The sequence below is a fragment of the Cyprinus carpio genome, chromosome B24, assembly GCF_018340385.1.
Source record: "Cyprinus carpio isolate SPL01 chromosome B24, ASM1834038v1, whole genome shotgun sequence".
In the NCBI taxonomy this organism is placed as follows: domain Eukaryota; kingdom Metazoa; phylum Chordata; class Actinopteri; order Cypriniformes; family Cyprinidae; genus Cyprinus; species Cyprinus carpio.
This window is the reverse complement of record NC_056620.1, coordinates 15,326,297-15,341,500: the sequence shown is the minus strand read 5'-3', so window position 1 is coordinate 15,341,500 and position 15,204 is coordinate 15,326,297. Positions and strand designations below refer to the sequence as shown.

Here is a 15,204-nt window from a genome sequence, read left to right as displayed (position 1 = left end):
GCCCTTCTGTTGTAGATTTGCTGCTGTGCTTGGGATCATTGTCCTGTTGCATGATCCAATACTGGCCCAACTTTAGCTGTCAGACGGATGTCCTCCCATTTGACTCTAGAATACTTTGGTATACAGAGGAGTTCATGGTCGATTCAGTGACTGAGGTGCCCAGGTCCTGTGGCTACAAAACAAGTCAAAAATCATCAGCCCTCCACCAGCATGCTTGACTTTTGATGAGGTGTTTGTGTTGATATGCTCTTTAGGTTTTCACCTAAACATGCTGCTGTGCATTATGGCCAAACATCTCCAATCTGATCTCATCTGTGGCACTTGAGACTAAATGTTTCCTGATGGTTTTACACCTAATTCTTCAAATTAATTCTTCATTCTTTTGCAGTTAACGTGTCTTTAATATCTGTTTTCTTCTCCACCTGTTTTTTTTCTGACCTCGCTGTCCCAGTGAGCATTTTGCTGTCCATTGGTCATGTCTTTACTTTGCAATTTCTGTATTGCATTAGTGTTGAATATTTCTCATGGGGATTTAATCATTTTTGACTTTTCAGTTAAACCTCTTTTTTGACTAATTTTATCTGTAAAAGAAAACATGCCTAATAATTCTGCACACACGAATATAAGTTTTTCATTTCCGGCCTTCATGGACAATCATATATCATTTCTAAATGATTAATTACAAAATTAATAGTAGTTATTAAGATTGATGTGGTTTGGAATGGGTAAAATGTGCTTGGAAAAAAAATATGACAAGAATATATCAACTTGCCTAATAGTTATGCACATTGATGTGATTTGGAATGGGTAAAATGTGCTTGGAAAAAAAATATGACAAGAATATCAATATATATATATATTCATATACATACACACACACACACACACATATATATTAATTAATTAAATTAATCCATAATATGTTCCCAGTTCTTTTTCAGAACTTCTTGTTGCTTTCGTCTCCTCCTTGAAACATCCAAAATACATAAAGCCATCACAAATAGCACACATAACTATTATAGTAATTTTATAAGCCGGCCAGTAAATGCGGAGTAATTTTCTTCTACTTGTAGACCAATAATCACATCAATCAAGGTCAAGGCTTGGATTTCAACCTAAAGATTAAAGTTCTTTCTAAATTTACACATCACTGTCAAAGAATACAACAGGTGTTTGTTTTGCGTTGAGCCAAAATGGATTCAGTAGCCATCAAGCACTCAGTGCACTGTACAAAAGCCCAAACCAGCCAACCAATTTATCCCCAATGGGCCTTTGACATCTCTCAAGCCTGCATTGACCATCTGAAAAATACAATAGCAAAGTGTTCTCCAAATTTGAAAGAAACATATAAGAGCACATGTGTTATAGGCTTGTAATGGCCGTCAGCAGCAGAAGGCATGTCAGTGGGGCCTTGCGCCCCTCTATTCAGGGGAAATTGAGTGAATAGGCCTGCAAAACCAACAGACATACAGAACAATAGAGCCAAAAGACATTATTTCATGGGCGAGTGGGCCTCTTTAAAGAGAGCAGCTGACCTGTGGAGAGCTGTGTTGTTCAGGGAGGGTGTGAGTCCACAGACCCCAAGGGCAGAGATTGCAGCACCCCACGGCCCAGTGACAGCAGATAGCCATCAACTCAAGAGACCTCAACTTCCATTACTGCTGTAAACACCTGGCTTTCAGAAGAGAACAGGACTCTGTGAGGCCTTTCGCAGTGTGACATGAGCGAGAAGGTGATTATTAGCCAAAAAATTAGGTCCTGTGAAGGATGGAAGAGCTGTCAATCAAAAAGCTAAATACTGTTTGAATCAGTTTCAGAGAATAAGCTACAACCTCTAAAGAAAAATACACAAGTGGCACATTTTGAAGAGCATATTTTATTTTTAGGTATGTGAATGACAACATGGCTATTGGCGAGTTGGTTGTAATATCAAAGAAGCAGGTTATTATTGTTCAGCGGAAAATAATGTCAAATACGTAACATTGCATGAGAAAAGAGTATGTCAGTTAAAGTGTGCTGCTTGTTTTCATGCACGTCAGTTTGCTACATATTCTTGCTTCCCTCAAGTCTACAGAAAAAAGGAAATACCAACAAACAAGACAAACACTTTGACAGTAGAATGAAGACGAACAAAGACATCAAACAGTTATCTACAATGTTACATGAGCCAATATAAATGAATCTCAGTAACACAGATGCGGTGAGGGACACAATGTGTAGTGTTTCTTTGAATACAGATGGTGTTTTTGCATTCCAATATCTGGGTTACATTTAGCAAAAATAAACTTTGTACAAAAAAAATTCTCAGTTTGAATAAGACAACCCAATATGTAATGCTAATACTGCCAAATTCTTCAACATCAGGGTTTCTCTTTTGCTCAGACTAACTTATCATTGTGAATAACCTGAAACTATTTTACATGGGTTCTTCTCATGTTAAGAAAATAATAAAACAAGACATTTAATTCAACATTTCACCTCATATGAGAGCAAAGCAATTGTCCTACACTTCTTTCAACCCATTGTGCTTATGTCCATTCCTGCTGTAACTCTCATTAGCAGCGAGCAAATCCTTACAAACATTTGTTCCAGAGCAAGAAAGTGGGAGAGAGAAACTACGTTTACACCATTTTCCCCTTCGGATGACGTCCTGACATGTCATTGTTAATGACATGTTTAAATACATTCAGCCACCAATAAAAATCCCCACATACAACAAAAATGTAAACACTACAGAGGGCATAAAACAATAGATATTAATGACAAACCAACATTAATACAATATTTGAAAAAAAGTGCAATTTCCTCACATTTTGGAGGCTGAATGCTGCTTGCTGCTACTTTTACGGTCAACCAATTGGTGTAAAGAGGACGGAACCTTACTGTACAGGCCAAGAAATTAGTTGCAGTGTTACTGAAATCAGAAATATGTAATGGAAGGTAGTCAAATCTTTAACGGAAAAGAAATATAATTAGATTTTCTTTATATCTTTGAAATAAATAAATTAGTAAAGATTTAATAAATAGAACCTACAGCTCTAAACGAACAAATCTCACCTACGTATCTGTTCTTGGAACGTGTTATTTATAATGCAACATGCGCATTAATATCAGTACCAAACATGATTTTGGCTAAACTGAGAACATTTTCATAAGCAGCGAAGATGCTGGATTTAGACTTCAGTTGCAAACATGCAAGTCAGCGATTTTATGCCTCTCCAAGTACAAATCATTTTAACAACCTTCACTTAAGAGCAAAAAAATAAAAAATAAAAATGTTCGAGGTACCTTCCAGTAGACGTTAACTTAGCAGATTCATGCTATTCAATACATTCAGTGAGTGTCCTACTCTTAAAAAATAAAATAAAATAATCGGGGTGGAACCTTTGTTACGTTTGGAGCGGAAACGATTACGTTGCAAGTGCTATCCAGTTACTCCTCACCCTAACAAACAACCACAGTAGTGCAACACTGCCAGTGCTCCCCAATCCTTAACACCAGTCTCTAAAATCCTCTAAAAAGAGCTTAAAACTATCTGAAAATGTCAGTTATATGATTTTTGCCTTCTTAAAAAAAGCAGCCCTTAAGAAACAGCACACTGTCTACAGCTAAAAATGGATAAAAATAGCTATGTTAAAAACCATTAGCTAAATTCTGAAAATCTTTGTATTGTGACTACATATGACTACATTTCCATACAAGTTTTTTTTAATCCTAAGCATTGTTATATCAGTAGGTGTTAAGCAAACATCATAGTAAGTGTTTCTGTTTCCTACACCAGATTGTCTGACAGGTTAAATGTCGGTGTGATAGAGGAAAAGAGGAGGGTTGCTGTAGTGCAGTAGTGACGTTTAAAGGACGAGAGCTCTGGAAATGCAGGCGGTAGGGTTGGTGTTTAAGTAACGCCTGGCCTGCTCAGTCATGATCAGCTGATCCTCCGTTTTCCCAAAAACCACCGCCTCCCACTCGCTGTTGGCCTGTTGGATATGAAAATAGATATTTGAGTTCGACCAAGTGTTTTTATTAGGAACTATTGAAAAACTGTTTTTGTTACTTAAATTTAATCTGTGAAAAAAATTAAATATCAATATTAGATTAAAAAAAACTTGTTTCCTTCGTAACTATCTGATGCAAAATAAGCTGAAGTACTAAATTACTAAAACTAAAATGAAAACTGAAGCTCATTTAAAAATATAAACAAATACTATAATAGAATATAATACTAAAACACAACATCTTAAATTTATAATGAAACATTCAGTTCTTAAAATTCTAAATTTAAGCATTTTTATTTCGCTTAACAAGAGTCAATTATGCGTTTCTGCAAGCACAATAGATATTAATAAGTTAATGTCACATCAGATTCTTTTCTTCTTTTCTTTGATGCTAACTGAACAAATGAGTGAATTACCAGAGCGGGTGTTTGGTATGGTGGGCTCCTTTGGGTTATGTTTTCTCTCTTGTCCTGTGGACTAAGCGAGCGGACTATTGAAAAAGATTCCTTCAGGGATCCAGGAGAGCAACAGTTCTCCTCTCTCTCTGTCAATGGCATCATGAGCATTGATCTGGTCAGTAGGTTGTTACTATGAGACTAAAAGAAGGGCGAAGGTGGTGCGTGAAGAGGAGAAACTAAAGCATTGCAAACTCAAAAAGGTTAAAAACACTAATGATGCATCATAAGTTTGTGAAGTGGGATAATGGTCTTACCGCTCCATTGCTGTTCATCTGCTGTTGGGGAAACAGCTGTACATTTAAACAGTCTTTTTCCCAGCTGTCCAATACCAAAGACTTTCTCACTTTCCTTGCAGGAGCTTCCATCAGCTGTGGTAACATCAGCAGAGGTAACATTAGATAAAAGCTGTTGAACATTTAAACTAAACCCATCTGCATGATTGTGAGAACAAATATGTAAGAAAGTGGCCAGTACCTCATAAGATCTGAACTGAGATTGGTTCTGCACTTGTGTGAAGATGTCAGCCCCAGTTTCCTCTTTCAGAACCTCTCTGATGTCCTCCTCAAGAAGTGCCAGTGGTTGGGGCTGAACACATCAGCATAATATATCAAAAGGCAAATTAATGAGTGAAGCACCAGATAAATGTATGAATAACCTTAGATAGGTGAATCTTATGTAATCTGTCAAGTCAATATTTAACCTCAAAATAAAATAAAAAATTGGGACTGTAAAATTTTGTCCTTTTATAAATTAATATATTAATTTATAAAAATATTAAGTTATATAGACATACATTCATTTACACACACACACACACACACACACACACACACACACACACACACACACACACACACACACACACACACACACACACACACACACACACACACACACACACACACACACACTCTCACACTGTGTGTGCTCAGATCAGGATTTTTGGAGCCGATCACCGAAACAGTATCTGCTGATACCGATCTTTTTGAACCCTAATTTTTAACATGTAGAAATATTTATAGTGATACTCCAATCAGGATGTTTACAGACATTAATTTAAGACCTGAATTTTATTTTTGAAAATGGGGGAATTCACCTCGTAGGTGAGTTTTGTGGGGGGGTTAATTTGAGGGGTGTAGTGGGGCATTTTTTAAAAATGTATAATTTTCTCACCTAAATGTTTGATCATGCAGTGCATTTTTACAATAGTGCAATTGCTGCACAATAGTTTACACACAGCACAATCCTAATTTCGTGAGCTATATGTGAGGCGGCTTTAAGGCCAAAGTATACGGCAGCCGTCCAAGTTCCGTGACAATTTTCATCACCAGAAGTGTCCGCACACCGTCTGCGTGCAGCCCAATTTTTGGGACCGCGCGGATGGCCCGAGAACAGCACAGGCTGTTTTAAAATATATATACATACATATATTGCTGTAGGCCTCTTAATAATGACACAGCATCAAGGGTTTTTTCATGTGGACTTACCACCATTCTTAACGGGCCGTGCATCTTCTCCTGGGCGGCCAGGGCGTTTTTGAAAGGAGTGGGTGTTCTTGGAGTGTGGACTATATTATTCTTATGGAGTTTTGGGGTCCTAAAACTGTGAAGACAAAAACAGTATTAGTTATTTCTTGATTCTGAGATTGCCAGCTCGATATTCTCAAACAGCAGAGGTGAAGAATAATGCCTGACCCTGTGTTCTCCTTCTGGTGTTTTGGTGTGGTCTCTCTCTGGTGGGGTGTGTTGAGGAGGCATTTCTGTCCACACACTGGAGTGGATGTAAGAGCAGGATTGTGGAGGCTCAAGGGCTCACCACCAGACACATTGAAGAACTAAATGGGAGAAAAAAGTTTTGAATGAATCCACACAATTCTGTGGTCTAAAAGGTGTTTCGTGTTATAAATCTAGCCATACCTGAGAGGGTGAGAATGGCAGGCCTTTGACAGGGGTGTTTTTTGGTGAGTTCCCACTGTTGTCTATGTAAGCACAGCTCCTTTCATCTGCAGGTGACTGATCTCCTCTCTCTCTCTTCTTCTTTTTCATGATGGATGGTGGTGGAGAGCTGAATCTGTTCATGCAGGTGTTAGAGAGAGCCACAGACTTGCCCTGGTTCACCGCGGCACACTGCCTGCTCATCGCTGGGACAGTGGGAGCATTTATTGGATAGGCAAGGCTTTCTGTGCACCTCTCGAGGGTCGTACAAACATCAGTGGGGTTAGTGGCCTTCGGAGAGGGGCCTCCCTCAGTGAGATCAAAGCCGGTCACATCACTCCAGGCCATAGGATCCTGAAGCATCAAAACATTTACCTCATTTTTCATTGGTTGGCAAGTAAAAATATGCATCTTTGATATCATTTTACTAAACTGAACTAAATAACTAAATTTATAATGTTGAATAAATTATACTTGGCATATAATCAAGTAATCGAGTAAATTATATGTAAGCAATATTAAGATAAGTATACTTTACAGAATGTATTCAGAAATGCGGTTAAAAACGGAACTGAGAAAAATAGAAAACATTAAATCTATAACTTAAAATATTACAAAATAATAAAATTAATATTATCCCTAATTTCCTATCTATATTATACATAGATAATACATTATTTATATTATAGATAATGTACTATCCATATTGTATTAGATTTTTGTAATTCTCTGCTTACCGAGTCAATAAGCTCCATGGTCTCTGCAAACTCTGGGATGGTCTCTAGTGTGGACAGCACAGCACTGGCCTCAGCAGCCAGGAACTTGCTGGGAGAGACAGGCAGAGGCATCCCAGCGGGCTGGCCCTCCTCTAAACGACACATCTCGACCCCTCTGTCCTCCACACTCTCTGCGGTGGTGACAGTATCATCGGGAAGGCTGTCCGACCAGCTGGAGTAGCTCTCTGGATTCTGTATAGAACCAAACCATTGAGGTCAGTGAGAAGAAATTATGATTATTAAAAAAACATGATACAACTGAAGTGATGTGGAAGGGAGAGTTAAGACACATCTGAGCCAATAAACCTACACTACTTTACTTATAATATGTGAATTTCATATTACTTTGTGACCATATGTGATCCTGGACCACAAGAGGAGTAATAAGTAGCATGGGTAGCAATAGCCAAAAATACATTGTATGGGTCAAAATTCTTGATTTTTTTTTTTATGCCAAAAATTGGGATATTAGGCAAAGATCATGTTCCATGAAGATATTTTGTACATTTCCTACTGTAAATATATCAAAACTTAATTTTTGATTAGTAATATGCATTGCTAAGAACTCCATTTGGGCAACTTAAAGGCGATTTTCTCAATATTTGGATTTTTTTGCACCTTCAGATTGCAGATTTTCAGTATCTCAATCAAATGTTGTCCTATCCTAACAAACCATACATCAATGGAAAGCTTATTTATTCAGCTTTCAGATGATGTATAAATCTCAATTTAAAAAAAACTGACCCTTTATGACTGCTTTTGTGGTCCAGGGTCACATATGTTAAAATCTCTTGTAAACATTTATGATATTAACCAATATTATATTAACCAAACCGAAAAAGCAAAAAATCAATATAATCTCTATGGCAATGATACACTGCATTCTTGCTGACAATTGACAAGGAAACGATGAATAATTATTTAAAGCCATTAATTTTCACCTAACCTAATAACTGTAAACATGCTACTCTCCTAAGTTAATAATATTATTTATAATGATAGGATAAATTCTAATATGCAGAAAAGAATACAGTATGTATCGTGAATATAATTTTCAGATAATTTAATGATGAATATGTTACAATTAATAAATAAGTGCAAAAAATAAAATACAAATATATAAAAAAAAAAACATGCTTTCATGCCTGAAAGCGGTCACTAGCGGTAGTTTTAGTTAATAAAACCAAGGGTGGGTGTGAGGCAGGGAGGCAGTGAAGGCGGGTAGGATTTACTAAGCAGCATAGCTAGAAATGAGGGTATGGGGGAGTAAGATGGGAATTAAGGAAGGCGATGGGACCTATAGTGCACTATTCTACGCGCACACACAGTGTTTCTTACACGAGGGCCCGACTGTCTTCTGACTTCACTCTCAGCTGACATTAGCAACAGCTCTAGCTCCTTAATTCTTTTCTCTTTGTCTGGGTCATCATGGCATGGCTGTGAGGAAGAAGAACCAGGGGGAAGAGGCGGAAAGAGAGACCGAGACACATACTTTACTGACAACTTCACAAGACTTTTATGAGGTCCTGAATTTCACCAAGCAAAACCACTCAAGATTCAGATGCTTTTTAGGACTTTGATATTAACATTCAATAATGCCAATCTGTTCCAAAAGCTATTTTATAATCCATACAAATTCGTAAAACTGCATTGGTGAAATTCATATAAGGAGCAGTTTAACACCACACCACACCACACACATGCAGATTAAACAATTATACACAAACATATGAGATTGATTTTTTTTTTAATTAATAGAGAAGACAAACAGACTTCAGAAAGCAGAAGGTTCAGAGATATAGAGGAGACTAAGCATGCCATGAGAACTGCACCATGTGACTTACCGACATAAAGCTAGAGATCTCGACACTAATGTTTTCCATACACTGGCCACTTTGTGAACCATACGGATATCTGGGTGGCTGCCAATCAAAAACAATATGAAAGCATGTATGTTAAACACTTCACGTCTGATATGTATTATATTAAGCATAAAAACAGATTAAGTCGAAAATTATTGTTAGATTAATAAGTGATATTAAAATTATATACTATTTTGTCTAAATAAATTCACAAAAAAACAACACACACACACCAAAAACTAAAATGATCACCTGTGATTGGCCACTCATGATCATTTGATTCTGGTCATGTTGATATTCCACAGATGGACTGGATTTGGGGCGTTTCTTCTGGCCAGGGTCACTGCTGTAGCTCTTGCTGCCCTCCTGCAAATAACCCTCATGTTCCACCTTCCTGCGCATGGTGGAGTTCCAATGATTCTTAATGGAGTTGTCTGTCCTATAAGAGTCCAGTAAAGTAAAGGTCATTCACTGGCCTACACACACACACAAACACACACACACACACACAAACAAACAAACACACACTATATTCTGCATAGGTTCTGAGTTAAAATTGAGCTTTTTACCGTCCAGGAAGCAGCTTTGAGATCTCAGCCCAGCGGTTGCCCAGACGTTTATGTGCTTCATAGATAATACGATCCTCTTCCTGGGTCCAGGAGGATTTCTTCACTTCTGGGTTGAGGTGATTGTGCCAGCGCTCTCGGCACTGCTTGCCAATGCGGCCCTGTAAGTGCTTGGCAATCACTGACCACCGTTTGGGCCCATACTTGTGAACCAGCTCAATCACCTGTTGAGATGTAAAACAGATGATCAGAACATAAGTGAGACTGAAGACTCGAGTAATAGATGCTAAATGCTGTTCTGGTGAGCATAAGAAACTTCTTTTAAAAACATTTAAAAACTCTTACTGACCCAAAAAGCTGTAATTTATGTACAACTTCTAGATTTATATTAACATTATAAGCCGAATAGGGCAAAAAGGGACTTTTTGTGGAATCTAGAATGTCGTTGTGCTACTTCTAAACAGTGTGTTGTAGGATACTGCAACAAAAGCTTTCAGTTCTTCTGGTGGTAGAGGAGGAGGACAATGACTTTTGCACTCTAAAACTCAGAATCAGGACTATGAGGTCATCACACCCCACCCAAATCCGTCATCTTTCGCCATTCTTCCTCTGAGGACACAGAACACCCGGCTCGTCTTACCCTCTGATCCTCCTCTTTTGTCCAGGGTCCTTTCACCAGCTCTGGGTTGAGCACCTTTTGCCAACGGTGCTGACATTGACCATCTGTCCTTGTCTGTCAAAGTGCAACAAAATCCCACATCAACACCTGCAGCTAGTACACATACACCTACAATAACATCTTTACTAACCCACAGGCCTGTCACTAATAATACAACATACATTTAAAAAGAGTTCTGCTGAAAGTCTATCTAGTCTTTCCTTTGCAACAGTATTTTCAGTCTGAAGACAGAACTTAATATGATGCTTTATAGTAACATATTATAGTAGAGTACAGTATAGTAACATTTAATTTCATTTTAAATCCTTTAAAATATATTTTTAAAAACTGGCTCCTCTAGAAAGATTAATATGTATGTGAAATAATAAAAAAAAAATTAACTTCACTTCACAGCTACACTACAATATTCCAGCAACATTTTATAAATGCTTTTAAAGTAATGATTAAGCATTTGATTCAACAAGTTACTTACTGGGAAATAATTGGCGATTGATTTCCAAGCATCAGTTCCGTGTTGCTCAACAAGCTTCTTCAGCTTCTCATCCTGTGCACGAAAGAGATATCATGAGATTTTCCACCTCAGACACAACTAGCAGGCTGTGAGAGCAGAACTAAAAGCACTTGGCAATTCCCACCCTTTCCTGTTTCATCACAGAAACCTAAAACGTTTCCCATCTGAAACGTAAAATATCATAGACTGCCGTTTAAAAGTTTGCAATCAGTAAGATTTTCGAAATGTTTCTGAAAGAAGTCCCTAATGCTCTAACAATGCTGCATTTATTTGATCAAAAATACAGTAATATGTTTGTGGAAACCATGACACATTTTTTATTCCGGATTCTTTGATAAAAAGGAAAGTTCGAAAGAACAACATTTATTTAAAATAGTAATATTTTATAACAAAATAAATGTCTTTACCTTACATTTTGAGTTGTTTTAATATATCCAAGCTGAATAGAAGTACTAATTTTTTAATATATAAATATTACTATTATATGTGAAAGAATTAGAATTCAAATAGAAATGCATGCATATAATACCTCATCCCGGGACCATTTAATTTTGCACAGGGTCTTTTTGGAATTCTTGGGGTCTCTGCTTTCAGGGTCCGTAGAATGACGTTCATCATCCTCATCTTCACTGCAGCCATAAAACACAAAGAAAGAATACAGAAAAGGAAGAGTCAAACACAGTTTTCTGTTTGGTCTAATTGGACAAACATTGTCTCACAGAAGCCATTACTCTCAAACTGTCTGTCTGACACAAACCGTTGAGCAGACAAGCATGATCACTCATCTGTAGATGCAAGATGCAAACAGTTTAGAAAAGCAGCCAGCTCGTTAAACAGGACATGCCTGAGTGTAATTACTCTGCAAGCTGGCAATGCAAGCTACAAAAGTGAATTCAAGCATTGTTCAAATTATTCCAGTGCAATAGTTTGCATTTTCATTTATTTAAATATTTTATATTTTCCAGTATCCAAAAACACATTCAAGTCACGTCCACACAAGTAAATCAAAGTGACAATCACTCTGCCCAAGACTTCAGTCTATAGGAATGCCTTGTTGCCTGGTAACATTTCACCAATGCAGTGAGGTAGACAGTATTTAATCAACACCATGCACTGGGTTGTTAAGTCTCCCTGGGATACCAGAGCACAAACTTAATGGAAAACCATTTATCCGATGCTAATAGTGACTATCAACATAAACCAAGCTCAAGCCTTATTTGCTGCAGAGCTGAAAGATTTTCTAAAAGAGCAAGGAAGGAAGTCCAATCATTAAAGAAATATGCAACAGCACATTCTACCAGAATGCCTTTCTGCAAAGTCTAAAGTCATGAGGAAATGTGTTTAGGTGTTGTTTTAGGCCGAAGTCCAACTTTGACTAAAGCGGTACAAATATGGAAGTCCAAAATCCTTCTTGCTGCCAGTCTGCATGTTTATCATTGAAACATTGGCTGGCTCTCAGTATTACAAGCCACCCGATGAATGAAGTGTTTCATTTAAGAAACATGCTTCAGTATGATCTCCACCCTCAAGGAAGGGGTGAGGTGATGAACAAGTCTGTTTTGCTTCAGAGGTGATTTGCTTGAATCATCCAGTCAGGAGGCAGGCCAAAGTAATGCCCGGCCAATGGCAGCGCGCAAACAGGATCTGGACAAACTACAATCCTAGTCCGTCAGATTAAGACCTGCAGCTGGTCTCCCTTTTGAAATTACATTCAGATATCTGCCATCAATATGTGACACACAAATTTACCAACCCCCGATTTAATAGCAACAAAGAGAGGACAAGAAAGAGTACACACACACACAAAAACATGTTGGGTTTCCATGTTTTACGGGGTCTTTCCACAGACATAATTATTTATTTTTATACTGTACAAACTGCATATTCTATACCCTAACACTAAGCCTACCACTAAACATAATTCTCACAGAAAACTGCATTTTTACATAAAAATAAATAAAAATAAATAAATCATAATTTAGTATGATTTATAAAGGCCTTTCCTAATGGGGCTGAAAATAATTTCACCATAAGGTCAAAAATGTCATGTATTATTATTATAGTGATTAACACCAGGGCCAAACACACACATTAAAATCTCCATTCATCCATAAATACCATGATGTTTTTTTTAAGTACAACAACTAAGCTGTACGTCCTTCCTTTATAAACTTCATCATTTGGAAAATCTGACAAGACATGAATAAATGCTCATGTGCCAAACATTATGCACAAGATGAATATACTTACTCCTTTATTACAACTCTAATACACATTAATATAAAGTAAAATACTTATTCTTTCCCTCTAAATATGCAAATCTGTTTGATCAATTTTTAACTTATTATTAATAATGTATTACATATTAATTTAATTTCTAATGACTATATTATATAGCAAATGCTTTCCCTCCAAATCAGGCTGAATTATAGGCTTTATACCTAGATATTTATTTGAGTGTAAATGTATAACAAATGTAAATTTATACAAAGAGTAAGATACAACTGATTATATATTCACGGTCTGTTTTAATATCCTAAGTTAAACATAAATGTTGATTGTCTAATAATGTAGTTATTATGTAATGACCTATAAAGGCAGCAGGGCACAACTGTCATCTAATACCATAATCCACTTGCACTTGCACCTTCTCTTATTTCTGTTTAGTGATCACTATCACATGTAGATAAAGTAAAAACTTTTTTATTAATTATAATTTTTTTTATTAATAATTTTTTTTCGGACCAATTTTACTTCAGATATTATGAAATAGCCGGTTAGCATGCTAGTTCACTTCAGCTGTACCGTTCGATAGGAAACAGCTAGGCTAACCGCTAGCATTCAGGCTAACACAATAAACTAAACTTAAACATTTGAAACTGTTTGCTAAATGAAATTTGGCATGAGGAAACATGTTTGTATATATAACAATAAACAAATATGCTTTTTAAACGCTTAAAGTCAGTCTTTGAATCATGATCAAGCTTGTGAATCAGCAGGTGCTACATGTGATACGTCATCTGGGACTGTCATATAATGTTAAATATCACCGTTTATTAACATCTTAAATGTTATTGTGTAATTAAACATTTAAGTATTGATATTTTGAGCTTCACTGTTGCCATAGCGATTTCTGTTGCGACACAAATAACTCATCTTGGAAACTCCTGATATAAACAATCCCGATGTTTTGTGAGTTGGGCATCAACATAAAATCTGTACATTTACGCACAATCCATAACATAACAATTATTATGCTTAAATTAATTTTGATTAAGTTTACAAGGCACTGAATAAGATCCATCATCTCACCTGCGAGACTTCATGTTGGCCATGACAACTGTGTCCAAGTCCAGCTTGTTTCAAAGGGAAATGTCTTTAAAACATCCAACGATTCTTTTTGATAGGTTGCAATTTTTCTTGAAAACACACAGCTGGCATTCACCCACACATGCTACTGTCACACATGTATCTGTTTTCAGAGAAAAGCTTCAGATCCGTGCAGTCACATCCCCGAGAGCAATTTTGAATATATATGACAAAACGAAAAAACGTCCTTCCACAGTGCTTGTTATTCAATTATAAAAGCCAAAAAAGAATACTTCCAATGCGATCTCAAAATGGGTAAAGGTAGGAAATCTATTAATATAACTCTGCGTTAGTCTTGCGCGCCTTGAACACACACACACACACCCCTCTGTTCTGTCACTCTGTACTGTGCTCTCAGCGCGTGTGGTTTTTCCACTCGGTCTGTTTCATTTTTTTGTCCATCCCGCCGAATCTCGCGCACAGCCTTCTTCCGGAAACGGGTTTGAATCTGCGCACGCGGCCTCGCCGCTGATTGGAGGAGAAAGGTGGGCGGAGCAGCGCGCTCTTGTTGTTGAGCAGCAACTGGTCCGTGTCTCTCGCTGACGCCCTTTTTATTTGCATACAGCTAGTGGTAGTGTGAGATCACTTTACCGCTTTACCTTTTTATCTTTAAATAATTCAATAAAAAGGTATTTTGTGATGAAGAATATATATATTTTTGGTAGTTTCTGAATATTATAATTTACAGCACTGCGAAGTAAAAATATTCTTAAACGTATCGCAAAGCTTTCTAATTATGTAAGTCCATGCTGCCCTCTTGCGGATATTTTGTGATTAAAAAAAAAATAAAAATGTGTCTTTGGAAAATTAAACATAAGTATATCTGTTTTGTTTGACATAAAATGTATTGGTTAAAAACAGAGAAATTACTTACAATTTAATAAATGTTTGCCTTGCAGTGTTACATATTTCCTACATGCTTTGCTATTTTAGTCATGATGAATTGCACTTTCAACACACACACACACACACACACACACACACACACACACACCCACACACACACACACACACACACACACATGTGTGTGTGTGTGTGACCCTGGACCACAAA

At 37.1% G+C, this 15,204-nt stretch overlaps 1 protein-coding gene across 3 annotated transcripts; it reads right to left on the bottom strand.

The window, feature by feature from the left end:
* Positions 1–1,860: 1,860 nt before the first annotated feature.
* Positions 1,861–14,658, bottom strand: mybl1 (v-myb avian myeloblastosis viral oncogene homolog-like 1). 3 transcript variants are annotated; one of them, XM_042752069.1, is made up of 16 exons: positions 14,094–14,658; positions 11,311–11,410; positions 10,743–10,814; positions 10,232–10,324; positions 9,595–9,815; positions 9,278–9,464; positions 9,008–9,085; positions 8,502–8,600; positions 7,125–7,355; positions 6,370–6,741; positions 6,148–6,287; positions 5,941–6,055; positions 4,928–5,038; positions 4,708–4,821; positions 4,412–4,591; positions 1,861–3,977 (listed from the first exon to the last, which is right to left on the bottom strand). In XM_042752069.1, the coding sequence occupies exons 1-16, from the start codon at positions 14,114–14,116 to the stop codon at positions 3,852–3,854; spliced, it is 2,262 nt and encodes a 753-aa protein (XP_042608003.1). In that variant the 5' UTR covers positions 14,117–14,658; the 3' UTR covers positions 1,861–3,851. The 3 variants fall into 3 exon arrangements, with proteins under 3 accessions (XP_042608003.1, XP_042608005.1, XP_042608004.1); XM_042752071.1 differs by having other exon boundaries at positions 4,412–4,472; XM_042752070.1 differs by lacking the exon at positions 8,502–8,600.
* Positions 14,659–15,204: the final 546 nt, after the last annotated feature.